Source organism: Lacerta agilis, chromosome 15, assembly GCF_009819535.1.
Source record: "Lacerta agilis isolate rLacAgi1 chromosome 15, rLacAgi1.pri, whole genome shotgun sequence".
NCBI lineage: Eukaryota > Metazoa > Chordata > Lepidosauria > Squamata > Lacertidae > Lacerta > Lacerta agilis.
In genome coordinates, this window is record NC_046326.1 from 32740685 (window position 1) to 32768588 (window position 27904).

General features: G+C 47.0%; 1 protein-coding gene across 6 annotated transcripts in view; it reads left to right on the top strand.

The window, feature by feature from the left end:
• The window catches only part of GTF2IRD1 (GTF2I repeat domain containing 1), an 88124-nt gene that overhangs the window by 23716 nt on the left and 36504 nt on the right, over nucleotides 1-27904 (top strand). For 3 of the 6 annotated variants that reach the window (XM_033171542.1, XM_033171544.1, XM_033171545.1), the window contains exons 2-7: nucleotides 14972-15100; nucleotides 18106-18247; nucleotides 22460-22606; nucleotides 23024-23207; nucleotides 24367-24677; nucleotides 27284-27379. In XM_033171542.1, coding sequence (XP_033027433.1) covers nucleotides 14978-15100; nucleotides 18106-18247; nucleotides 22460-22606; nucleotides 23024-23207; nucleotides 24367-24677; nucleotides 27284-27379 — 1003 coding nt within the window. In that variant the 5' untranslated portion in view covers nucleotides 14972-14977. The remainder of the gene's footprint in view (nucleotides 1-14971; nucleotides 15101-18105; nucleotides 18248-22459; nucleotides 22607-23023; nucleotides 23208-24366; nucleotides 24678-27283; nucleotides 27380-27904) is intronic. The other 3 variants (XM_033171543.1, XM_033171547.1, XM_033171548.1) reach the window with 2 other exon arrangements.

A 27904-nucleotide genomic window follows, 5' to 3' on the forward strand; every position in this document is an offset into this window, starting at 1 on the left:
TAAATTTTGGTGCCCAGAACTGGGAACAGTGCTCCAGGTGAGGCAGAATAGTGGGATAGTTTGTCCACCTTAGGTCCCCACCCTGCACTCAGCACTCACCTGTAGTTCTTAGAAGCTGGCAGCATGTGACAGTGGCCACACTACAGGAATGGCTTTGACTGGTTGGCTAAACCAGGTGAGGATAGTCAATGGGTCTCAAACCCTCAGTTGAGTTAGGGACTTCCCCTGCATGCAGCAGATTGAATGGATGAGACCAACAGTGGGTCCAGTGGCCAAGAAGGCAGTTTCTGCATGTGCTGTAGAGGGAAGTGAGGGGCAGATGGGGCTCGTCAACCTGGGAAGGTAGCCCTTCTGGGAAAAGGAAAACTCTGATCCTAAACCTCCGCTGCCTTGCGGGACATTTCAGAAGAAGAAAAGGCTAAGGAGTAGCACACTTCTAGAGTGGAGTTCCTAAGACTGTTGGATGGTGTGTTGTACACCTCCTTCCGGCACCAAACTGGCTCCAAAAATATTGCTCTGCTTTCCTTTGGACTACATAAGCGGGGCAACGGGGGTGGGGGGAGTCTTGTTGTCTGGACAGCCCAGGTTCTCCAGACAAGCAGAGGTCACTTCAGTGCTGCAGTGCTAACACAGCGGTTTGACTTCAACCCCCCCCCCCGAGGTCGACTCCATTGTCTCTCAAGACAGAGAGATGCCACCAATTGCTTACCTTGATTGTGGCACTACGCTTCTTTTCATGCAGCGTAGAATAGCATTAGCTGTTTTTGGGGCTGTTGATCCATGTTACGCTTGTAGTCTACTAAGACCCTTAGACATATAGTGCAGATGCGGTGGTTTCTAGTGTTCCTTTTAAATCAGCAAATATGGAAACACCTTAAAGCTCTTGTAATTCCCCTCTGGAATATAACAAAGCTAACCCTAGTCTAAACCACAGAGCCTCTTGGGCTTGCCGATCGGAAGGTCGGCGGTTCGAATCCCCGCGACGGGGTGAGCTCCCGTTGCTCGGTCCCAGCTCCTGCCAACCTAGCAGTTCGAAAGCACGTCAAAGTGCAAGTAGGTAAATAGGTACCGCTCCGGTGGGAAGGTAAACGGCGTTTCCGTGTGCTGCTCTGGTTCGCCAGAAGCGGCTTAGTCATGCTGGCCACATGACCTCCCTTGGCCAGTAAAGCGAGATGAGCACCGCAACCCCAGAGTCGTCTGTGACTGGACCTAATGGTTAGGGGTCCCTTTACATTTTAACCCTAATCATATGTACAGGCCTACTAGCATACATTTGCATTGTCTGCATGCTGCTAGTCCTCAAAGAGGAGCAATTAATCCTGGATTTTCCTCTCCTTCTCCTCCTATTTTGTGGCTAGCAGGCAGGCAGACAGGCTGTGTTCACAAGTTGTGTTGCCAGCCTGCCCTAGAAAACATGGGGAGAGAAAAGGGTGTTCCAAGGGTCTGTGGCGTTCCTAGACAATGTTTCCCATCTGCATTTCGGGTACTTTTTGGAAATGGGAAGCCTTTCTAGCGATGCAGGGTTGGTCGTTGTCCAGGGCCCAATGAATGCAGGGTGTGTTCCTGTGCATGTCTTGTGAGCAAAAGGCTTAATCAATTTGAGGCCCCTGAACCTTCTTTCAAAGCCAGAGCCATCGCGCACCCTCCCTTCTCCCTGCAATGAGGACATAAAGTCATCAACATGCCTTGGATTTGAGTAACCACAGCTTTGCCCTCCGTGTCTTGGATAAGGAGGCCCCATGACTCTTCTCTCGGAGTCTTGTGGCTTCCGGACAGGCCTGGGCTCCAGCACCTCTTGCTGTACAAATCCATCGGTGTCTCCATGGGCAGGTTCCTCAGCAAGGACCTGTTTGTTTAGTTAGTCCAAAGAGAAGTTCATCTCTGAGGCACCCGTCTAAAAGTTCCCTCAAGGAGCTACATTGTGGTCATCTGGAGGTTCGGAGTATGTTGTCAGCTGGTGACATTCAGCTCCATTTCTCCTTTACATCTGCAGGTGAGGCAGTGGAAGTGCTGGACCAATGTCTTGCCTCGGTAATGGCCTGGATGAGAGCCAACAGATTGAAGCTCGATCCAGGAAAGACTATGGCACTGTTAAGAGGCAGTTCCCCAGACCGGATGGATGGGAGGTCACCTGCTCCTGGTGGGGTTACACTGCCTCTGAAGGAGTGGGTACATAGCTGGGGGGTACTCCTGGATCCTTTGCTGTCGCTCGAAGCTCAAGTGGCCTCGGTGGCACGGAGTGCCTTCCATCAGCTTAGGCTGGTAGCCATGTTGGTCTGACGCAGTCGAAGTAATTAATTTAATTTAAAATAAATAAATAAAATAGTCTAGTAGCACCTTAGAGACCAACTAAGTTTGTTCTAGGTGTGAGCTTTCGTGTGCTTTCTGAAGAAGTATGGAGCAGAATATCTGAAGAAGTGTGCATGCACACAAAAGCTCATACTTAGAACAAACTTAGTTGGTCTCTAAGGTGCTACTAGACCAGGGGTCAGCAAACTTTTTCAGCAGGGGGCCGGTCCACTGTCCTTCAGACCTTGTGAGGGGCCGGACTATATTTTGAAAAAGAAAAAAAACACAAATTCCTATGCCCCACAAATAACCCAGAGATGCATTTTAAATAAAAGGACACATTCTACTCATGTAAAAACACACTGATTCCTGGACCGTCCGCGGGCTGGATTTAGAAGGCGATTGGGCCAGATCCAGCCCCCAGGCTTTAGTTTGCCTATCCATGTACTAGACTATTATATATATTTTTAATTTTTTAAAATTATTTCAACTGGATAGGGATAGATAGCCTCTAGGTTAGATTACTGCAACGTGTTATATGTAGGGCTGCCTCTGAAGACAGTTTGGGAATTTCAGCTGGTGCAGAATTTGGCAGCCAGGTTGCTCACCAGGGCAAAACCGTTTGAGCATTTGACACCGATCCAAGCCTGCTTGCACCGGCTGCCAGTTTCTGGGCCTAGTTCATAGTTCTGGTTTTGACCCACAACTTTAAATCCAAGTCTGGCCTATGAAACTTTGCTTGCTTCACTTCTGCTTTTATTTATTAAAAAGCTGTGGTTCCCACACGCCTCCCCAACCTCAAAACTCCTGTTTCGTTTGGCAGTTGTGTGTGGTTATTACATAAGCCTCTCACCACAGAAGATGTTTTTCTGCTGGGCCTTGGGGTGACCTGGTGACAAACAAGGATGCCGTGAGCTTGTGCCCCTTTAACAGTCAAGTAGAAGAAGGAATTTCATCAGGCTTCTTCCAAACAGCGGTGGACAAGCCCCCATCTTGCTTTCAGCTGGCCCTTGGACCTGTGACAATCTGCTTCTTTTATTTATTATTTGTTAAATTTCCTCCCCAAGCAGTGCAGGGTGGCAAACAGATACCTACACAAAGCCAACCCCCCCCCCCCAAACCAGCGAAAACATTCTAAAAACAATGACAACCAAAAAGGTTGCCAGGAATAGTATTCTTCAGGCACCAAATGTCAGGGCAAACTTTCACATTCCTCCTGAAAGTTAATAATGACAGAGATGAAGATAATAATGATAGAGACTAACTAGGAAGGGCATTCCACAACCGAGGGGACCACCACTGAAAAGGCCCCGCCAACGCAAAATTTACATTAGTTGCCCCACCCACTTTTGCCTCTGGCCCCACCCACTGCTGGCATGCGGCTCTTGGAAGGTTATTTCTTTTTTTATCGTACAGACCTACGCCTCTACCACCCTGGGAAGCATTTACGTGCCTCTCCCCACCAGCTTTCAGATGTGTCTGAAGTATGACCACTTGTTCTAAAATAGGTGGCGGTGGGGAACCTGCTCCTCCCCAAAGCTGTAGAACTATGGGGAAAAGTTTACCCCTGTGTCTACTGTTAGTCCTACTCTGAGTAGACACACTGAAATTAGCGAATACGGCAAAAGCCACAGCCGCACCACACATTTAAAGCGCTCTGACGCCACTTGAAAGAGTCATGGCTTCCCCCCCAAGAATCCTGGGAAATGTAGTTTGTGAAGAGTGCGAAAAGCTGTTAGGAGACCCTCACCCCACCCCACCCCGTTCCCCTCACAGAGCGACAACCCTCGGAGTTCCCTGTGAGGAGGGGTTGATAGTTAAACCGTGTTGGGAATTGTAGCTCCTTGAAGGAATGGGGTGCATGTGTGTGTTTCCTAACACCTGCAACAAACTACACCTCCCAGGATTCTTTGGGGGAAGCCATGATGGTTTGAAGCGGTATGATGATGCTTTAAATGTATATGGTGAAGACAGAGGAGGCCTTACGAAACACACAACCTCTGCAGTTGACCAGTCGTCGGTTTATATAATCACCTTCAATGAGTGGCTGGGAGTTTTTTTTTCTCTTTCCGTGTGTGCTCATTTCAAAATGGTGGCTGCTCTGTGGGTTTCTCCCCCCTCCCACCCTAGTCACTCAGCAAGCCTGAAGTGAAGGTCAAATCCTGGCCTGCTTGTAATCAATAGGAGCTTTGTTACTGACTCCGGGGTTGGAGCAGTGTGTGTGTGTGTGTGTGTGTGTGTGTGGAGATTAATCTTTAATTGCTTCTTGGCTGAACTTCAAACAGGGTAGATTTTTTTTTGTAATAAGATTTTCCATTGTGCCCAGAGTTGCTGGAGGATATAGGTCACTTTTTTCCAGCTTTTTGTCAAAGTTGCCATTTCCCCCCTTCCCTCTGTGTTAAAAACAAAAAAGAGCAACACCCCCCACACCCTGGCTCCTGCTAAAACTTCAGATTGAGCCTTTTTTGGTTTATAAAGATCATGGTGACTTAACGCATGTGCTGGAATCTCCGTGTTTCCCTCACCTGACGGATCTTTTCCCCCTGGCTTATTTTGCTTTAAAGGCCATGTGGGACCAATTATTTATTTCCTGCAGAAACACATGTTAAGATGGCCAGGAGCTGCTTTGAGTTAGTGTAAAAAGAGCCTCGGTTTCCAAGGATTCAGAAATTCTAGTGCATAAAAGAGCGCTTTTCTTTCTTTTTAATGTGAAAAGCTGGTGTAGTCAATAAACATTGATTCAGTTTGAATGGGAGCGTTTGAAGATCCCGACTCTTTTTTTCTTAAGGAAGGGAGAAGAAACTGGATTCCGAGCTTGAGATGGAATCTTGGTAACAGAACAGCTTTTATAAATATGTGCCCTCTGTTTGATAATCGGAAATATTTATTAGTCAATATTCTCATGTCTGGTGCAGGGATGCTAATATAAACCAAGGGGGGAATTGTTGCCTAAGAATCACAATATGTCTCTTCCTTTTCTCTTTGTCTTGTTGACCGCCCTACGATCTTCAGAGGAAGGGTGGCATATAAAACAATTTTTTTTTTTTAAAAAAAAAAGAATAATAAATGAAACTTTAGACCCCTCCCCCTGTTGCCCAAGCTCCACCCACCCTGCATTGTTATGGCAGAGCGGGAGAGGCTTGCAACAGGCTCCACCTACCATAGCTGTCAAGTTTTACCTTTTCTCACGAGGAAGCCTATTCGGCATAATGGAATTTCCCTTAAAATAAGGGAGAACTTGACAGCTATGCCACCTACTCTGACAAGCGCATTGCATGTTCTAATTTCATGCTGATCCCAGGGACTGGGAAAAGAAAGTTTCGCAGGGAGGGACCAGCTCTGACTGTTGGAAAATTGGGGGCATTTTCATGCAGCACGTTGTTAAACTATGGACCCCCCACTTTTGCAGGAGTGATGGCCACCAACTTGGCTGGCTTTAACAGAGAACTGGGTAAATTCAAGGAGGGTACAGCTTATCACGATGGCTGGGATGTGTGCCTCCACAGTCAGAGGCAGTATCCTTCTGAATTCCAGTTGCTGGAAACCACAGGAGGGAGAGAGTCATGTTGCACCCAGGTCTTCGCTGTAAGCTTCTCAGAGGCAAACGGTTGGCCACTGTGAGAACAGGATGCTGGACTAATGTCTCACTGGCCTGTCATGGACTGGCTGCATACAGAAGGGTGGTGGAAGGCACCAGTTTCGGAACTTCCCAAGGGAAGAAGGCTCAGAGCACAGGGAGTGGTGGTGGGACGACGATGAGGGGTCAGAGGGGGAAGACTGGGAGGAGGTGGTGTCTGAAGCTGAAGGGGGAACAGGGTATAGTGAGCGGGAAGAGGCTGTGGCAAAGAGCAGTCCATAATCAGAGGTAGAAGCGAAGGCTTGGAGAGGAAGGGGGCGAAGAGGCAGAGATGAAGCAGACTGCTGAAGAAGCCAGGGAGTCTCCCCTTCCTGCTGTGACCAGCTTCCTTCCCTCTGGTGTGACAGAACCAGAAGAGGTATGAAGAGGGAGGAGCTAAGATAGACAAGCTGAAGAAGTCTCTGGTTGCAAGGAAAGGACCCGAGGGAGGAGGCAAGACCTACTGGGAAGAGTTGCTGTGCTCACTAGGCCTAAGCTGTTTGGTTTTTTGGATAAAGAGTTAACTGGTGCCTTGTGAGTTCTTACCGACCTGCTCCTAAGTCCTGCTTTGACATTGCCTGATCCAGGAGGCCCTTCTTATGTTAAGAAATGAGCTGAGGGTTATGTGGGAGAAAAAAATTGCTGTTCTGAAGGAAAGAACCCAACTTTGAGACGGAACCAGTTGATAGAGCATCTGGCAGAGGTTTCCATATTTAATTCCCTGCAGCTTGAGTTGGGCTGAGAGAGAGCCCTGTCCAAACCCCTGGAGAGCTGCTGCCTGCCAGTGTAGGAAATACTGAGCTGGGTGAGCCAACGGCCTGACTCAGTATAAAAAAGCTTATTCTGTTCTCTTGCTGCCATGCCATGCCCTTCTCTACCCGTTCCTGTTTTCCGTATTGCCACCTAAACCTACCGCCTGCTTTTCAAGTTTTCCTTCAGAAACTTGGGAGCTAAAACCTTGGCTTTAATTTGAAATGCTCAGGATGATTCTCTGGAGATTGCCCTTTGGATGTTGTAGGCAGCATTACCAGGAGGTGATCGCAGGCCTGTAGATAATTCCTGGGGTCCTGCAAAATAGGTACGCCGTGTGTTTGCATTTCTAGCCCTTTTATAGCCTCCTTCAGCAAGCTGAGAAGCTGTGCAAAGCTGCACTTAACAGGAAACTGCATCTGCAGAAGTTTGGTTCAAAGGACGTGCACGCCAGGGGGACTCCCGTGGAAGCTCCCGTCAGCTCATAAAATGGGAGTGATGCAAATGTATTGGGTTAATGGGCCCAAGAGGCTGTTATGGTTTCGTTGTGCAACAGGAGAGAGAGGTGGTTAAAAGCGATTGGAAATACTCTATTTGTGTGTGTCGTCCGAAACCCTGGACAGCCTCTGCCAGCCAGTGTAGGCATTACTGAGCTGGATGGATGCAATGTCCTGACTCAGCACCAGGCAGTTTCCTATGTTCTGAGAGGGCTGAGGGAAAGCGAAATGAATCCCCCCAAAATTGGTGGTCCCTGCTGTGGTCAGGCTCTCCTCCTTCCATTTTAGTTCTTGCCTTGTTGCGTTGTTCACCTGAAGAGTTGATTTCTTCAGTGAGCTAAAAGCTATTGACGGTCAAGATGAGCACCAAGTGGAGCAGAAATGTTGGGCCAGAGCAAAGCTCTCTGTCACTGATGTTGACAATTGAGTTGGGCAGGGCTTTAGAAGTAATGTGATCCAGCCTTCCCTGATCTGGCACTCCATCCCGGATGTACAATTCCCATCCTCCCTGACTGTTCTGTCCTCACTGGGCACCTGAACAACCAGAGGGCTTTCCAGCACCAATGCCAATGTGGGCAGCAACCAAAGCAGCAGCATCCAGGGCTGGTCAGAGTCCAAGCAAGCAGGGTGATCAGCAAAGGGTCAGGCGACAGGCAAAGCCAGAGCTGTCCAAGTCAGGTTTGGCACAAGCAAGAGATCCAGTAGCAGGGCAGGTGCCACTACCAAGAAGGCCCTCTGCTTGGTTCCCTGTAACCTCACTTCTCGCAGGGAGGGAACCACTAGAAGGCCCTCGGCGCTGGACCTCAGTGTCCGGGCTGCATGATGGGGGTGGAGACGCTCCTTCATGTATACTGGGCTGAGGCCGTTTAGGGCTTTAAAGGTCACTTTGAATTGTGCTCAGAAACGTACTGCCAGCCAATGTAGTCTTTCAGGACCGACAAGCTTTATAAACATGTGAAATGAGCAGGTACAAAGATGGCAACAGAATTAGGTTTGCCATACAGCCGGAATTTTTCAGACATTGCCCGGATTCAGCCGTTGGAAACAGTGTCCTGGCAGGAATCGCTTAAATGTCCGGGAAAATTCCAAGTCGAAAGTGTACATTTTGGTGAATTTCCTTTAAAATAGCTCAAAATCATCTTTGTTTTTTTGAGATCTTGTAGAAAAAGCTCAACAACTTTTGTGTCTAGATTTTCACTTTTTCATATTTTGCAACCCTAAACAGAATCATAGTTTTTATTCCTCCCCCCCACCCGACTTTTGGAGCTGATCAACCCCCTTCTCTCCACTGCTTCTGAATTCATCAGGCATTGCCCCGTGTCCTTTTGCAGCCCAAGTTCTCCATCATAAGGACTGGACACCTGCCATTCTCAAAAGTAAATAGAAAGTGGCCATTGTAAAAGCTTGGACCTGGTGAAGCACTCGGAGACATTACAAAATAAAGCTGTACTTTCTCCGAAGGAAGGCAAACGCTCTCCTTGTTGCGCACCCTCAACCCGTCCCCTCCTCCTTCCACTTCCATATGCTTCCTCTTCTCTTCCTCTTCCGCTAGCTTCCCCGGATATCTGTCTGCAACCGTTAAAAACCAGGTCACGTTGCTTTCTCTGCATTCCAGAATCTCTGCTGTAACCTTTGGCTGTGAAAGAAGGGGCCACCAGAACAGGACAGTGGTGAAGGGTTTTGCTCACTGAATCAGCAAAAATCCATTTGCTTCATGACGGCACCTTGCACAGTCATCCCCAGAGTCAAGACCATTGGCCTGTCCTGCCCAGTGTTGTTGGCACTGACTTGCAGCAAATCTGCAGGGTCTCAGGCAGAGAAAAGTGGTTCCCAGCTCCACCTAGAGAGCAAATTTCCAAGTTTTCAGGCAGGAGTCCTTCCCAAGCCTATCTGGAGATGCCAAAGGCTGAACCTGCATTCCTCTTCCAGCTCAGTGGCTACTAACTCTGATGGCCTCAGAAGCAAGCCTTCCTCCTTTAGCATAAATTGCTAGTCCTCGTCTTTTACTGAAACTCAGCCTAAGTAGGGTGAACGGTGCAATTTCTCTCTTCCGCTCTGCCTTCTTTTATTATAGATTTATTGCATCTGTACCCCACCTTTTCCTCTAAGGTAAAGGTAAAGGGACCCCTGACCATTAGGTCCAGTCGCAGACGACTCTGGGGTTGTGGCGCTCATCTCGCTTTATTGGCTGAGGGAGCCGGCGTACAGCTTCCTGGTCATGTGGCCAGCATGACTAATCCGCTTCTGGCAAACCAGAGCAGCGCATGGAAACGCCATTTACCTTCCCGCCTGATTGGTACCTATTTATCTACTTGCACTTTGGCGTGCTTTCAAACTGGTAGGTTGGCAGGAGCTGGGACTGGGCAACGGGAGCTCACCCCATCTCGGGGATTCGAACCGCTGACCTTCTGATTGGCAAGCCCTAGGCTCAGTGGTTTAACCCACAGCGCCACCCACGTCCCTCCTCTAAGGAGCTCGAGGCAAATGTCAGTTGCTGGAAACCGCAGGAGGGGAGAACGTTGTTGCTGTCCAAAGTCCTGCTTGCGGGGTTGGCCGCTGTGAGAACTCGATGCTGGACTCGATGAGCCCCTGGCCTGATCCAGCAGGGTTGACTTATGTTCTCTACTGCTGAGCTGCAGCCTTCGCTAAGGAAGCTTTCTTATGCTGAGTCAGGCTGCTGAGTCTCTCTGTCTCTGTCTCTCTTGCAAAGATGAAAAAGCAAGCATGGTTCTTTGCATCTTCTTTTTATATATAATTTTTTTCATTTGGTTTTTCAGATTAAAATTTTACAGTCACATATTCAACATACAACATAAAACAAGATTCCAGAGAATCTCCTGAACTCCCCTACTCCCCTTTGTGGGTCCTATCGTTAATCATTTCCTCCTGCATCTTTTATAATAATCCAAATCTTTTACATCTCCATTGTGTCCAAAATTCACCATTAAACTACAAGTGTTATTCCAATCCTACTAACGATTTTAACTGTTTACAGTGGTTTTTAAGATAAGTTATAAATCCCCCCCCCATGGTTCTTTGCATCTTCAGATTGGATACGACAAGGTTATTTTTCTATCAAGCCTTGTATTTCCTATAATAAACTTAGCTCTTTCTGGTTCCTCCTCTACGATTCTCATACCCTCCATCATTTCTCTGATGAAAATAGGGATGTCCAATTCTAAGGTTGCCATAGGTCCTCTTTTTTCCAGGACATGTACAATCTTTCATGGGTAGAATCGTCATAGTGACCCATAGTTAAAAGCAGAAGTGTCCTATTTTTTTGCTCTTTAAAATATGGCAACCCCATTAGACTATTACATATTAGTAATAATAATTTTCTTATTTATTCCCCTGCCCATCTTACTGGGTTGTCCCAGCCACTCTGGATAGGTTCCAACATATATAAAAACATAATAAAACATTATAAAAAGTCCCTATGCAGGGCTGCCTCCAGGTGCCTTTTAAAGGTTGCATAGTTACTTATCTCCTTGCCTCGGGGGTTGCATAACTCCATAACCTTCAACATTTATCTGATGATAATCGGAATGTCCTAAGGAAAAGCGGGACATTCCAGACACCAGGATGGCTTCTGTAAATCTGGGACTGTCCCTGGACACTTGGAGGGTCTGGATTCTCTGTCTAGATGGGCCTTCGTATGTTCGTTGTGAGTGCAGCAGTTTTGCTCAGAGTCAGTATCTGCATCCAAGCTTGCTCTTAGCAATTGCTCATTAGAAGAAAATATGTAATAATATTTTCTTTTAAGACATTGGCCAACCCATTTAAAACGCCCCCCCCATCTGCTTCCTCATTTCTTTCCTTTGCCAGTCGTGTTTTGCATCCATCCTTGGATGGTGGAGAGAAGGAGTTTGATCCCAGACCCCCACAGAGCCTGGAGGAATCTTTTTGTCTGCTTAGCAAATTGAGTTAAACCGAGCTGGCTTCATTCTTATTCTCCAGACAGGCGCTCCCAGACTCAACAATTCCTCCTCCTCTCCTCCATTAGAGCTTTTCTGTCTCTGTTCCCCTGCCCACCCCCGCAACTGTGAATGACGGCCATCTTCATTGCCACTCCCTTTCAGCAGTGGAGTTTGCTCCCACAAGGACCACATTCGCATACGATACCCCTTTAAGCCCTCGTGTCTTCCCCCAAAGCATTCTGGGAGCTGTAGTTTGTTATGGGTGCTGAGAGTCGCTAGGAGACCCCTGTTCCCCTCACAGAGCTACAATTCTTACAGGTCCCTCTGTGAAGAGAGGTGGGTTGTTTGACCGCTCTGGGAATTGTAGCGCTGTGATGGGGAACACGCATTCATGGCGGGGGGAAAGAGTTGTTGCAAAACGAGAGCCAGTGTGGTGCAGTGGTCAGAGTGTTGGACTAGGACCTCGGGGGAACGGGGTTCAAATCCCCGCTCAGCCATGAAGCTCACTGGGTGACCTTGGGCCAGTCACATTCTCTCACCCTAGCCTACCTCAAAGGGTTGTTGAGGGGATAAAATGGGGATGTGGGCAGAACTGTGTCTTGGGTATAAACATAATAAATAAATAAATAAATAAATTTCACAGCTGTTGATGGAGCTTAGTAGCCCAAAGAGGTGGAAGCAGGGGGATGAGAAGGTTTTCGACTGCGACATCATGTTGATATCATTTGTGGAGTCCTGCATCTTCACCCAGGGATGCTCAAAAGATTTTGTAAAGCAAAACCAACCTGATTTGCAGTAATTTTTAAATTTGAATTTTTGCATGGTTTTTATTGTATGTAGGGTTGCTGTAAACCGCTCTGATTTTGCTTCTTTTTCTTTCTTTTTAAAAAAACCCAATACGAGTAGTTGTATGCAAAAAAAATAATAATATTAGATTGGGATGCAGCTCTCCTGAGGTTTTAAAAACGTCTCTGAATTTTGAGATTCAGTTTTTGGCACGCCAAAAATATTAGTGATAAAATGTGTTCAGAATTACGTATTTTTAATGTAAGACACATTTTTTTTTTTTTAGAAAAAAAGAAAATCACAAGTGCATAGGGAAACAGATGGAATGGACTTATGAATGAACACACAGAAAACTGATACAGTCCGGAAATAGACTGACCCATCCACCCCTATTCTATTCTAGTCATTCCTGCCCCCCCCTTCCCTGCCCCATCCTTCTGCTTTTCTGTGTGTTGGAGGAATCCCTCCCCCTCCTTGAGACTGAGCATTTTGTCATAGCAGCCCTCCACCCACAGACTGCAGCGGTGTAACTGAGACACAGTCGTCTTCTTTTCTCACTGCTTCCCTGAGAGCCAGGCCAAGGAAACTACAGAATCCTGTTTGCAGAAAGAAGCTGAAGAAGTGAGGCAGGGTTTCGGTTAAAAAAACAAAACAAAAAAACCACCCAATGTTACTGCGCAAAAATCGTTTACAGCAGGAGGCAGGTGTTTGGGACGTGAAACAGTTGCAGGAAGACAGTGAGAGGTGAGGAATAATAGCATCCAAGCGCATAACAGTTGTCAAAATCCAAATGTGTAGTAGGATAAGGGTTGCCAGACCCCCAAGTTTCTAGGTTTGGCAGGAGGAGGAGGGCAGGAATCACCAGGTGAGCAAGAGTGGCGTTAAATGTTTTTATATATATATATAAAGACTAAGCGCACAGCTTGCAAGCAACTGCAAATTATTGCATAGACTCTTCAGGTGGATTAGGGTGGGGATCATGCCTTCCTCAGCTCCCTCCAAACCTTCTCCCAATTAACCTCCATCTCCAGGAGTAAGTGGTGGGAAGGGAGTGCAAAGGAAGAATCACCAGGGCCCACCCCCATGACATCAGCGGGGCCATCACTAAGTTTCAGATTTGAGCCCTGAAATTGCAGGATCTGGGATGCTCCTGACCAATTTTAGAAACTCAGATATATAAGCTAATCGCCAAACGGCACCTTAAACCTAGGTTACAGTCGCCACAACGGAATTTCTAGGCACCTTTTTTTTAACAATTAAATTAATATTAAATAAAAATATGTATAAATAAACAAATAATACACTGGTTTGTATTTCAAAGGGGGGGAAATCTCCATGTGGTTTAAAATGCATTAAAACATCCAATAAAACAACCCAGAATAAAACAAATTCAAGCTTCAAGGAAAATATTTCAGATCCTTCTCTAAGTGACATTTTGCTTTCTCCATACAGTGGAACCTCAGAAATCGAACGCCTGTAGAATCTAACGTTTCAGCTCCTGAACGATTGAAAACCAGAAGTGATTGTTCTGGTTTTCGAATGATTTCCGGAAGCTGAACGTCTGGCGTGGCTTCCGATTTGGCTGCAGGACGTTCCTGCAGCCAATCGGAAGCCGCACCTTGGAAGTCGAACGTTTTGGAAGTTGAATGGACTTCCGGAACGGGTTCCGTTTGACTTCCAAGGTATGTCTGTATTTATTTAGTTACCTACTTAATTTATAGAGCTGCAACATAGCAGAAGTAGGAAACCATGTGGTATAGTGGTTAGAGTGTCGGACTAGGACGTGGGAAATCAAGGTTCAAATCTCCACTCAGTCCTGAAGTTCACTGGGTGATCTTGGGCCAGTCAGCCTCTGAACCTCCCTCACAGGGTCGTTGTAGGAATTAACTGGGGGGGGGGTGGACCATGTACAGTGGTACCTCGGTTTACAGACGCTTCAGGTTACAGACTCCGCTAACCCAGAAATAGCACCTCGGGTTAAGAACTTTGCTTCAGGATGAGAAAAGAATTTGCGCAGCGGTAGGCCCCATTAGCTAAAGTGGTGCTTCAGGTTAAGAACAGTTTCAGGTTAAGAACGGACCTCCAGAACGAATTAAGTTCTTAACCCAAGGCACCACTGTACTCATGGAGGAAAAGGTGGGAGAGAAATGCAAGAAATAAACTCTCCTGCTTGCTTGCTGAAAAATGCTGGAGGGGCCAGCTAGACGGAGATGCTTGTTGCCAACGTGGCATCCAGAGATCTCCATGGGGTCGCAGTCGGACCTGTGCCATGGGGGAATTTCTGGCACATGGGGGAATTTCTAACGCTCCACCTGACCCGGCAGCCCTTACATAGGATCATTCTGTGAACAGGAGGATTCCCCATCAAATGTGAGAAGGTGCCATCTCTTCTACACCCATGTCTTTAGAAAGCTTCTCAGCAGGGCATTCCACAACCGGGGAATGTTGTACATGGGACTCCGTTTAAAAATGACCTGGAAACTGCAGTTTGGTTCAAAACACAGCCGCAAGACCGTTAGCAGGGACTTGGCCTTTCAGTCCTATAACTGCAGCGCTTGTAACCAGCTCCCAGTCGGTTTCCGGGCTCAGTGTAAAATGCTGGTTTTCGCCTATAGAGCCTTAAACAGCTTAGGAGCTAAACAATTGCGTCTTAGATGACCTCAAGGCCATATTTAGATGCCCTGCTGTGAGTGCTCCCACCAAGCGATGGAGAGGGTCTTATTGCTGGTGTCTCCATTGTTATGGAATAGCTGCCCCAGAGAGGCTCACCTGGAACAATCCTTATGATCCTTTCAGTACCACACAAAGACCATTTTATTTGACCAGACATTTGAACAAGCCTGTGTTTTGAAACAAGTTCTAGGCTTGTGCCTTTCAAAGAAACCTGATGCTCTAGTGTAGTTTTGAGCTGAATTGCCATGCGTCTTTATTTTGTTTCCATTGGAAGAAGAGTTTTATCTTGTTTTTTCTTCTTCAAATAAGATTTTCTTGCTGTAATTGCTGTATCTTTAAAATATGGGATGGTGTATTTCACAAATTTTTATTGGGGGGTGGCCATATAAATATAAATAAATAATAATAATAACAACAGAGACCTCGTTCTTGTTGATTTCCAGGTGGCTATGGCACTGCTGGGAAAGCTGTCCGACGGGCCTCCAAACAACTCCAGGTCTGACCAGTGGCACTTAGTCTTCTCTCAAAAAGATGAAGTCATCACCAGCTTAGTATCTGCCTTAGATTCTATGGTAAGCTTCTTCCTCTGCCTCTTCTCTGCACCAAACTGTACGACGTTAAAAACATTAAAATGTGGATTACAGTACTTGTGAAGGGGCTAACAGAAATCTAGGTGAGGGCCAAACCACGCATGATATGCAAACTTTAATGTGGTAGGAAGGTGTGTGTGTGTGTGTGTGCTCGAGACAAAGAGTTACAGAAGCCAGTGTGGTGTAGTGGTTAAGAGCGGTGGACTTGTAATCTGGTGAACCGGGTTCGCGTCTCCGCTCCTCCACATGCAGCTGCTGGGTGACCTTGGGCTAGTCACACTTCTCTCTGAAGTCTCTCAGCCCCACTCACCCCACAGAGTGTTTGTTGTGGGGGAGGAAGGGAAAGGAGAATGTTAGCCACTTTGAGACTCCTTCGGGTAGTGATAAAGCGGGATATCAAATCCAAACTCTTCTTCTTCTTCTTCTTCTCCCCCCCTGGTATCTTGCTTCCTGAGGCATCGCTGCTCTGCTGTTTTTGCAATGGTCACTGACCCAACAGAGCAGGCACCCCCAAACTCGGCCCTCCAGATGTTTTGGGACTACAACTCCCATCATTCCTAGCTGACAGGACCAGTGATCAGGGATGATGGGAATTGTAGTCCAAAAAACATTTGGGGATGCCTGCCACAGAGTGATGAGATGCTAGAACTCAGCGTCATGTTGTAACATGCGGGACGGATAAAAAAAAAATACTTCTTCACACTAGCCCATAGTTAGACTGGTGATTGTTCTTCTTTTAAAGCACCTGAGTTGGTGCCAAAGAAATTCTTGGAGGAGGAGAAGGCAGCCAGGGGCTTATTGGCTATGCTTTGCTTCCGTGGACAGGGGCAGCCATGCTTCTGAATACCAGTTGCTGGAAAACGCAGGCGGGGGGGGGGGCTCTTGTGTTCGAATCCTGCTTTCGGGTTTCCCGCAGGCATCTGGTTGGCCGCAGTGAGAAGAGGTTGCTGGGCTAGATGGGCCATTGCCCTGACCCAACAGGCTCGTCTAAAGTTTTTATGACATACAAAAAATGCCCATTTTGTTGCATAATGATGATAAGATTCTAATACAATAAAGTAAGTCGAAATGAGGTGGAGGGGAGTCACACAGGTGTAACCTTATGTTCATTTCTTTTTTATTATTTCACTTTTTCTGTATATTTTCATTTTTAAGTTTGGTTAACATATACTTATGTATAGTTTAAGAGTTGTGAAATTGTATATTTTTTTCTTCTTTCTCATGAATAATTTTTTTTAACAAAAAAAAAATTAATGCCCATTTCCTCTTGCCCACTATTTGCTGAGCTGCTGTGATGTGACTGAGGGGGAAGGATCAGTCCTGGAATGTTTCCTAGGGACAGGAAAGAAGACTATGAGCTGTGCATGGGAACATGTCAGATAGAGTGGACACGGCACTCCTGTTGCCTTATGCTGATATTACGGACAAACAGCTTCAGGGATTTGGGCTCTGAAGTGAAAATCGCTTCCTCGCATCCACAGCCAGAAGGGTTTTGAAGTCAGAATCTTTAAGAACACATATTGAGGTTTCTATTAACCTTTATGCTGGAATCTGCTGTTTGATCGTCCCTTGTGTTTTGCAAACTCCTGTGTGAGGTTTTCCGCAACAAGACAGTGATGGCTTTTATCTCTGTGACAAAGAAAATAATTTGCATGAATTTCTGCCCCCCCCCCCAAAGAGTAAGCTTTCTCCCCCCCTGCTTTTTGATGGCTTAAAAATAAATAAATCCCATGATGAATCTTACATAAGTTATTTTTTTCCTTATACAAGATGTGTGTGCCTGGCTACATCTCTGCATCAAAAGTGATCTTATTTTAACTACGAATGAGATCAGACAGCGAACAGTTTGTGTGTGTGTGTGTGTGTATTTGCACACACATATTTTCAAAATGCTATAAATAAAAAGAGAAGCTCTTTAAATAAAAGCCCTGTTCAGGGGGACACATTTAGACTACACATGCTTGAAACCAGTTCAGCTGAAATGGATTCCCCATACACTGTTCTCACCCCCTGAAACTGTAGCTGCGTGAGAATTCTGTGATGGTTTTGTTGGTTTGTAAGTCACGTGGGGCAGAGACCTCTTTTGTTGTGCTTTGTAATGCACAAAAAAATGATGTGTGTGTACATGCTTAAAATTTATACGCCATTTGGTTGTAAAAAAAACAAAAACAAAATCAAAGCAGTTTACAAATAAGATAAAACAATAAAATTATTGATGAAAACAATTAACAACAGTTGAAAACATTCAAAAAATTAAAGCCAGTAATAGACTAAAAACAGATTGAAGCATGCATCAATGATCCATCAACGGTCTACATAGGGCAGGCTTCCCTAGGAGAAAATGTTTTTAGTAGGCTCCAAAAAGAGTACAGTGAAACATCAAGAGGCAGGGAGTTCCATAGTGTAGGTGGTGCCACACTAAAAGATAGAGTTCTTGCAAATGCAAAATGGGTATTATGGGGCATTTGTAACAGTGCCAGTTCTGCAGATCAAAGCAGTCGAGTGGTCCTGAATTGGGTAAGGTGATCTTGCAGGCAAACTGGTTCCAAGTTGCTCAGCATTTTATATACTAATAGTAACACTTTGAACTTGACTTGTTAGCAAATTGGCAAACAGTGTGGGTCTCTCTGCAGCAGAGTTATATGCTGACAGGACCTCACTCCCGTCGGCAATTGTGCTGCAGCATTCTGCACCAACCGCTACTTCCAGAAACTAATTGGCAGCTGCACTCAGGCCAGAACTGGTGTCAGGTCATACCTGCAACCAGTAAATCTCCTGCGTAGAATGCTTTTGCAGCAGTCCAGAAGGAGATTTCCTGGTACCGGTATGGCAATCTCTTAAAATATTCTCACATGCTGTTTTATTATACTCACATTGCTAAGCCGCCTCGGAGGTCCCCTTGTGTCAGAAAGATGAGACAGAAACATGTAGACTAAATAATGATTAAATTCAAACGACCCTGGTTCTTTCCTCTCTTTCTTTCCCAGTGTTCAGCACTTTCTAAACTCAACGCTGAGGTTGCCTGCATCGCGGTCCATGATGAAAACACCTTTGTTGTCGGGACGGAAAAAGGGAGGATCTTCATGAACACGAGGAAGGAGGTCCAAGCGGATTTCAAGAAGTTCTGCAGTAAGTATTGGGTTGTCCTGCGTCTGGCAAGAATGGGGCAAGATCAGATCCTGCTTGCCTGCACACCTTAAGCTGGGTTTTGAAACCTTGAGTAGAAATGGATAGGATGGTTGCAGAGCTACATTTGCTCAGTCTTGAGCCTGCCCCAATCTTGTAGAATTGAGGATTGAGGTTGAATCCTGACAAGACAGAAGTACTGCTCTTGGGGGGCAGGGGGCGGGCAGGTGTGGAGGACTCCCTGGTCCCGAACAGGGTAACTGTGCCCCTGAAGGACCAGGTGCGAAGCCTGGGAGTCATTTTGGACTCACAGCTGTCCATGGAGGCGCAGGTCTATTCTGTGTCCAAGGCAGCTGTCTACCAGCTCCATCTGGTATGCAGGCTGAGACCCTACCTGTCCGCAGACTGTCTCACCAGAGTGGTGCATGCTCTGGTTATCTCCCGCTTGGACTACTGCAATGCGCTCTATGTGCGGCTACCTTTGAAGGTGACTCAAAAACTGCAATTAATCCAGAATGCAGCAGCTAGACTGGTGACTGGGAGTGGCCGCCGAGACCATATAACACCGGTCCTGAAAGACCTACATTGGCTCCCAGTACGTTTCCAAGCACAATTCAAAGTGTTGGTGCTGACCTTTAAAGTCCTAAACGGTCCAGTATACATGAAGGAGCATCTCCACCCCCATCATTCAGCCCGGACACTGAGGTCCAGCTCTGAGGGCCTTCTGGTGGTTCCCTCCCTGTGAGAAGTGAGGCTACGGGGAACCAGGCAGAGGGCCTTCTTGGTGGTGGTGCCCGCCCTGTGGAATGCCCTCCCGTCAGATGTCAAAGCAATAAGCAACTATCTTACTTTTAAAAGACATCTGAAGGCAGCCCTGTTTAGGGAATTTTTTTAATCTTTAATGCTGTATTGTGTTTTTAATATTTGGTTGGGAGCCACCCAGAGTGGCTGGGGAAACCCAGCCAGATGGGCGGGGTATAAATAATAAATTGTTGTTGTTATAGTAGTAGTAGTAGAAGAGGGGCAGGAAGATGTGAAGCTTTCAGGACACGTTTGTTCCTACTGCGGAATATAAACGTACAAAGGGTCTGTTATGTACTGAGTTGAATAGGATCCAAAATGCAGTAGTCTGATTGGTCCTAGAACAATAGGATTGAGATTGCAGCAGTCTGACTGGTCCCAGAACAATAGGATTGAGATTGCAGCAGTCTGATTAGTCCCAGAACAATAGGATTGAGATTGCAGCAGTCTGATTAGTCCCAGAACAATAGGATTGAGATTGCAGCAGTCTGATTGGTCTGCAGGAGCCATCCAATCCAGCTCCAGGTGGAAGTGAATCCGCACTCCAATTGGCATACAGGAGTATCCTGGAATTAGCCAATCACGTGGGACCCATTGTGTAAATAGTGTATATAAAGCAAACGTTTTGGGGGAACTGCATTCCTCACTACCATGAGCTGAATAAAGAGCATGAAATTCACACTTGACTCCGAGTATATTTCAGGATCCCTGCTGGATCAGGCTAGTGGCCCATCTAGTCCAGCACCCTGTTCTCACAGTGGCTGACCAGACTCCCCCAAGAAGCCTGTTAGTGGAAACTGAGTGTGTTTCAGCTGTTCTTCAGTGTTAGAACATCAGCTTTTCATGCAGGTTGCAATTCTCAGCATCTCCAGGTAGGGATGGGAATATCCTGGAGAATGAAAGAGCTTTTATGGTAGCTCGTCTAAATGCATTGCCCCCTTGTCAGTACTGTTTGGAAGGTTTCAAAAAATCCCCTTCCAGAACAGGTTCTTTTCCTGTAATTAGAAAACACCAGATACAATACATTACATAATTTTGGATTGCCTTCTTCTTGACACCCATCGCAGAGATCTCCTAGTTGACTCCCTTACAGCGAAAAATATTGATTTGCAAAGGGTCTGTAATCCATTATTTGTTGAGGGACAATACTCCTGAAACTACCAATATTGTTTCGGGGTACTTGCCGTATTTTTCGCTCCATAGGGCGCACCGGACCATAGGGCGCACCTCGTTTTTAGAGGAGGAAACAAGAAAAAAATTTTTTTCTGGTTTTCCTCCTCTAAAAGCCCTGTTTTTTTGAGGATCAGCTAAAAGTTTTGCAGCTTTTTTTGCAAAGGGGGAAAAGCAAAGCTCCTTTTGCAAAGGGGGAAAAGCAAAGAGGAAAAGCCCTGTTTTTATGGGGTTCAACTCACATTTCTGCAGCTTCTAAAGGAAAGGGAGCCTTTTCTACAGTTTCCAGACAGATAATCTAATCAGCCAGTCACATGTCGCTGGGGAAACAAACAACCTCCCTCTGCAGCACATTCAACAATGGAGGCCTGGGCAAGGGGGCTGGGCTGAAAGGGAGCCAGGGACTCTTATCTCTCTCCCGATCTCTTGCTGATCAGCTGCTGAAGCGGGGTCCTTTCAACACCCCCTTTTCTCTTTGTAAAATAAAAAGCATGTTCCTCTTTTGGCCCCTGGGCAATTCGGCTCCAGGGACCACCATTCGCTCCATAAGATGCACAGATATTTCCCCTTACTTTTTAGGAGGAAAAAAGTGTGTCTTATGGAGCAAAAAATACGGTAGCCGAGATCTTTAAAGCTAAATCTAAAGTTGCCTGATTTATTCAATGGTGTGGTCTAGTCTTTTGTTTGGATCATCAATGTGTTTGGATGGCTCTGTATGATTTTATGATTTTACTGTTTTAACTTAACGCCAATAAAGGCTAGTTACAAGTTACAGAAATGAAAGACAAGAAAGATGATGGCTTTAAGATTTTTGTGAATTTTAATTTAATATCATATATATACAGTATATGCTTCCAATCCCCCTTCGTGGGGCAATGCTGTGATTTGCCCCAATGGACCAGCCTCCGCTGTATATGACTGAGCCTCCACTCAGTTGTGATGGAATTACAGAATCCTGGCATTGTAAGAGTTAGAAGGGACCCCGAGGGTCATCTAGTCCAACCCCCTGCAATGCAGGAATCTTTGTGAGGCTCAAACCCACAACCCTGAGATTAAGAGCCTCATGCTTTACTGACTTGGCTCTGTGTGGGTTTGATTTGCAGGGTGTTCAGAGAGCAGTCGGGTAGGCAAGCGCTTCCGAGTTGGGCAAAGTGGCTTAAAGCCTTGTAAACAAAAAACACATGTTTGCTTAGTTATAATCCCGAGGTTTCTGATGTGCTAGGAAAACCAGGCGGGGGCCTGCGTGCCCAATGCTGGCAGAGAGTTTATGCTTAATCCCCTCAGTGGGACTGCTCAAGAACAGTTCATTCTCCGGCAAATATTAGCCTTGCTAGGCTGTCAAGGTCAATGCTGGCTTGGATTATGTGCAGAGTCTGCACCAGCTGCGAATTTTGCCCAGAGTCTAATCCATTTCTGAGCTTTCAGCGTTAGCAAAGACTGTGGCCTTTCGCTTCGCTCCAGGTATGTGTTTCACATGGCCAGAAGTGGAGCAAAGAGGCTGGATTTTGAGGGGCAGTTTGATTCTAGCAAGACTTCTTATCCATGGGTTTAAGAAATAATTTTTTAAAAAACACATTTCCTTTAAAAATCTCTGCCTTTTGCTTTTCGTCCATATTTCTCTGCCCCATCCCATAGGGGAGGGACTATGTCAGGGGCTCGCTGGATGAGGAAGAGTGGTGGGAGCCACATGCCCAAGAGCCCCGCAGGGAGGACACAGAGGAGGACAACTTAGATCCCAGATCTTGCTGAACAATGGGCCAGGCAGGCCAGAGGAGGAGCCCACTCCTTCGACACAGCCTTTATCTGCTGGGGAGGGATTCAGAGGGAGAGGCTAGAGGGGGAAGGGTGGGGCTAGTGGTCAGTTTCAGCAACATCTCAGACGAACTGAAGGACTCTACTGTGTTGTCTTTTTTTGTGAATCAATAAAATCTAATAAAAATACATTAAAAAATTAAAAAGCTAATTGCATTCCATGCCTCCCGTGCTTCCCTGTCCTGTGGTTGACCTGGGCAATGCTTGAAGCTCCTTGATAGACTGTGGCTCAGCAGAAAAGCATCTGCCTTTGATGCCAACAGTTCAATCCCTGATGTCTCCAGGTTAGGGTTATGGAGCAGAGTCCTTGAGGGGCGGGGCTTAGGAAGAAGGGGCAGGGCCTTAGACAGGGACCGCATTTGGTCTGAGAGGCGGTGGTGGGTCCTAGCGCCCGCCTCCTGAATTTCCACCTCTCCCTCTTCCTGTTGGCAGGAGTCCAACAGAGGAAAGAGCAGGATCTGGATGGACAGAAGAAGCCCAAGGACTTTGGCCGGACCATTCCCCGGATCTCCCCGGATCAGGGATCGGATGTTTATCTTCTCAGGAAGATGGTGGAAGAAGTCTTTGACGTGCTTTACAGTAAGGAAGAGCTTGTGATCCAGTTCGGTTTGGGCTCAGTCTCTGCTGCCTTCTGCTGCAGGGTGTCTGGGTCATGTTGCCTATGGGTGTCTTCTCTACTAGTTTGTCAGGGCAGGGGAGGAGGGGCTGGGTGAGGTGGGGCTTGGCAGGGTAAGCCGGTGGGTCACCAGGGGGCCAAAGGCGAGGGCTGTGAGGCAGGAAAGATCAAGGCAAGCTGGTGGTCAGCTTACTCCAGAGGAGCTGAAAGGCGCTGTAATCCAACAACGCCAAAACCTTTCCATATTTCGCAACCAAACAGTGTTTGCATTTCTTGGTAACGGTGTGGCAAAGAGATGGGGCCCAGGAGCACCTCTTGGCCCAGCTATAATCCGAACTCTGTGTTTGATCTGTGTTTGCGATTCTTCCTTTTTGCCCCAGGCGAGGCCTTAGGGAAGAGCAGTGTGGTGCAACTCCCCTACGAGAAGTTCTTGAAAGAGCCTGGCTCTCTGATGGTTGCTGGGCTGCCCGACGGGCTCACCTTCAGGAGGCCCGCCGAGTACGATGCGAAATCTCTGATGGCCATCTTGGAGCACAGCCACAGCATGTGCTTCAGGCTCAAAAGGTAAGGGGGTCCCCCCGCGTGCTCAGCTAATACTTTCAGGCCTCTGCAGTCACTTTGCATAAGGATAAAACAAGCAGTCCTCCTATGGCTGCGGTTGGATGCCACACTAAACTGTGGTTTGTTGCAACCTTGCATTTAAGCGCTAGCCTGGGAGGCATAAGTGAGCAGGAATTGCATGCAGGTAGTCAGTGTTAGAAACTCAGAAATATCAGCTAATCACCAAAGGCCACCTTAAACCTAGGTTATGGCTGGCACCACTGAATGTCTAGATGCCTTCTTTTTTTGCAATGGCAGTTATTATTATTTATTTCATTTCTATACCGCTTTATATTTTAAAGGGAATTAAATCTCAAAGCGGATTACAACACATTAAAACATCCAATAAAACAATGCAGAATAAAACAAATGTAAGCTTCAATATTTCAGATCCTTCTCGATGTGACATTTTGCTTTCCCCATATTTATTTATTTACCTACTTAATTTATAGAACACAAGTACTGTCGTACCTTGGTTCTCAAACAGATTGCGTTCCGGGAGTCTGTTCGACTCCTGAAACTGTTTGGAAACCAAGGCACGGCTTCTGTGTGGTTGCAATTGGACCCGCACCAGTTGCAAAACATACCTGGTGCCAGGCGTGTAGCAAGGGGGGTGGGCCACCCCGGGTTCCATAATGGAGGGGGTCACAAATTATCAAGGAACAATTTTTTTTAATTTTTTTTAAAATGCCTGCTCCGAAGGTCTTACTATACTAGGGATTATATAGCTATACATGAAATTTAATGCATATCGGTTAATATATTGACCCTCCTCCACCAAAATAGCTGTTCACTTGGCTGTTTTCCTATGTCGTGAAGGCTGAAATTTCAGTTCAGAGAACACTTACTGTTCCCAACCCTAACCCTGTGGAAAGCCATCTAATTAGACTTTAATTTGATTTTGAGATGTTTTTAGGAGGTAATTTAATTATTGTTTGATTTTATACCAATGTTATGTACCTGATGTTAGCCACCCTGAGCCCGACTTCGCCCCCCCTTGCTACGCCCCTGCCAGCAACTGCTCTTCAGCACTGCCTCTGACCCCGGAGGCTGATCCCAGTTCTACGGCCCCCTTGCCTTCCCTCCCATGTCATTTAGCTGCAGTTTCCTCTCCTTTTCTCAGACCTCCTGAGGACTCCGCCTGGGACCCCAACCCTCCTGTCGAGGCGAGCGGCCCCGTCCAAATGTCAAAGGGGAACCGAGAGCCAGGGCTGAACCACGTGCACGCTAAGCCGGCCAACCCAGAGGCTCTTCCTGCGGTCACTACGAACAGCTTCCTGTACGGGGTGTCGCTCCCCGCGCAGATCACCATGGAGATAAAGCAGGAGGGTCCTGCCGTTCGGCACGGGTTGAGCACAGCCGGCGAGATGCTGAGGCCCCGGCTGTCAGGAGAAGCGAAGGTGCCCTCGCCACAGGAGTTCGGTGACTGCTGTGGTAATGGCCTTAATGTTTGCTGTCCAAGGCGTGGCTGGTTAAAAGCCTACAGAGAGGCCCTGAAATGCCTTGGATCGGGACTAAAACTGGGTGGGGAACCAGGAATCCTGTCCTGGTGGCTTTTGCAGCATCGCAACTGCAGCTGTGTCCCCCCCCCAACGATGCCTGCAAAAGGGACAGTAGCCACAGCTGAGTTGGTAGAGCCTGGGACTCTTAATCTCATGAGGTTTGAGCCTCACGTTGGGCGAAAGGTTGCTGCCTTGCAGGGGGTTGGGCTAGTTGACGCTAATGAGCACAATTACGTTTCCGAGCACAATTCAAAGTGTGGGTGCTGACCTTCAAAGCCCTAAACGGCCTCGGTCCTGTATACCTAAAGGAGCGTCTCCACCCCCATTGTTCAGCCCGGACACTGAGATCCAGCGCCGAGGGCCTTCTGGCGGTTCCCTCACTGCGAGAAGCAAAGCTACAGGGAACCAGGCAGAGGGCCTTCTCGGTAGTGGCGCCCGCCCTGTGGAACTCCCTCCCTTCAGATGTCAAAGAGATAGACAACTACCAGACATTTAGAGGACATCTGAAGGCAGCACTGTTTAGGGAAGCTTTTAATGTGTGATATTTTAATGTATTTGATTTTTGTTGGAAGCCGCCCAGAGTGGCTGGGGAAATCCAGCCAGATGGGTGGGGTACAAATAATAATAATAATAATAATAATAATAATAATAATAATAATAATTATCATCCTCCCTTCCAGCTCTACAGTTCTATGGTTCTAGGTTGAGCTCCATTCAGAGAACCCGGGAAAGCTCACTTTGGGGTTTGCAGCCAAGTATTGCAACATAGGAAGCTGCCGCATGCTGAGCCAGACCTTGGGTCCATCTAGCATTCTAGCTCAACATTGTCTACACCGACTGGCAGCAGCTCTCCAGTCCCCTGCCTTGGGTTGCCGTCAGGGACTGGACCCCGGGGCCTTCTGCCGCTGAGCTACGGCCCTTTCCAAACGGGAAGCTGAAATGGGGAGGTGGTCTGGAATAAGCTCCAGTTTCTCCTTCTAGCAGCAGGAAGGCAGAGAGTTCCCGGCGTGCACAGCGGGAGGATGGCGGACTTTAACATCTTTGCTATCTATCACGAGTTAATTTGGCGGCTGCGATGGGAGTAAGCAGCCTCCCACCTCCCCGGGACGACGGGGAGGGCTGCCTTTGCCCGCGGTACTCCTTAACCCGCTTTGGGTCCTTCGGGACCGGTGGGGGAGTCTGGGCACATAGGGCTCGTTTTCAGATGCAGCTCCTGGAGCCGGCCCCGTTCGTGCACGCTCCCTTTAATTGGATATATAAATTTGTTTAAAGATTTTGGGCATGTCTCGGACAAAGGAGTGGGAAGAATGTTGCTAACTGCAGCCCTGAGTGATTAAGAATGAAGATTGGAAGAAGACGCGGACTTTACATTGGTATGTGAAGGAGGGAAAAGAAGGGGGGGTAAGCTCTGGAATCTCCGTTTGTTTTGCCTCAATATCTACTTAACACGGGCGAAACCTCCCCCTAGAAAATCCACTTTCACAGGCAAATGGCAAGTGGACTTTAAAGACAGAATGGAAATTAGAATGGAAATTACAAAAATAAACTGTGTGGAGGTGAAACTTGATCTGGACTTGACTCAACAGAAATGGAGGATCCTCGGCTGGCTGTGACGCAGCTAGAATTAACTGCCGAGTGCTGATGATAGCCTGTGGAGCTGTACACCACTTCAAAGGGAGAAGCCGGATTTGATGGACGATTGATAGTGGAATTTACGAGGGTCTGGCCCTCCCGGAAAGGAGTGGGGACGGCTCACAGGGGAAGAAATTGGTGTGTCGCAGTTTGATTTACAAGTTTGATTTATGAGAGACTTTCAAGATGGCGTCAGCCGAAATGCGATATTGGGAGAGGATGGCTTTTTCCACACAGAGACATTATTTACTATAAGAGTGTCTGCTTGCTGGCATTTATCAGAGGCTGTGAAAATATTGACTTTATGAAGCAACTGGAAAAGATCATAAGAAAGCGCTCCGGAGTCCGAGACATGGGGAATTCACAAGTTAAAAATTTGGCATAATTGGAATTGTTATAATTGGAATTGTATAATTAATTTGGCATTGTAATTTGTTTGGTAATTGGAAATATATGTTGGAAAATCAATAAATATGTCTAAAAAAAAAAAAAAAAAAAAAAAAAAAAAAAATAGCAGCAGGAAGGCAGATTCCCATGCTTTGGGGAGGGGGGGTCACATGACCCCTTGTGCAAACGCTGATATCTCCCCCTATGATGGTGGTTGCTAATAGGCAAGGACCCCCCGGCTCAGTTCAAATTGGATGTGAAATACTGCCTCCCAGGTCGAGCCACCCGTTACTTGTTAAAGGGCGCTGCGTGCTGGCACACAGACCTGACTCTGAGATGGAATAACCTTAGCTGAAACTTGCAGGAGAAACAGGTCAGGAGAGATGGAGTCCAGCCTTGTTTGCACCCAACACCTTTCCATTTGTTCTTGCCATTTTGGATTTCCCTCCCCTGCCCCAAAAAACTCGCCTTATTTATCGGTATTTCATTTTTTTGTGCTTTGCTTTCATTCTTTCCTGTGTCCAGGACAGAAATCTGCTCTCCCTGGCGGTCCGCTTATCCAGAACGTACACTCCTCCAAACGCATTCTGTTCTCCATAGTACATGACAAATCAGGTACGCTTGTGAAACGGAGAAGGGGTGTTGGCGGGTGGGTTTTAAATCATGGGACCCCTCCTTGCTTAGGAACCATAGAGCGAAAAAGGTACGGCGTTTGGGGAGGCCCAGATTATTGGCAGAAGCTTAAACCTATTCCAGAACAATCAGAATGGCAGATTTAAGGCCTGGGACATTATTGTTCTTGGAAGTTTATTTCTTAGGAGGGGCTGGCACCTCTGCTCATGTTGCTTGCCAACCTGGAACACTCCGCTCCCTGCCAAATCTCCCCCCTTTGCCAACCCACTCCCCCTTTATACCTCACCCAACCCTTCCATCCCCTCACGTTCCCTTCAATGCCCCCCACCCCACCACTATCCTCAGTGGTTATAGTATCTGCTTTGCATGCAGAAGGTCCTTGGTTCAATCCCCGGCCACCCCAGTTGGACTCCTGCCTGAAACTCTAGAGAGCCACTGCCAGCCAGTGTAGATGCCAGGAGCGAGCCATCTGTAAATCACACCATGAAAGTTGGAGTTAACTCTTTC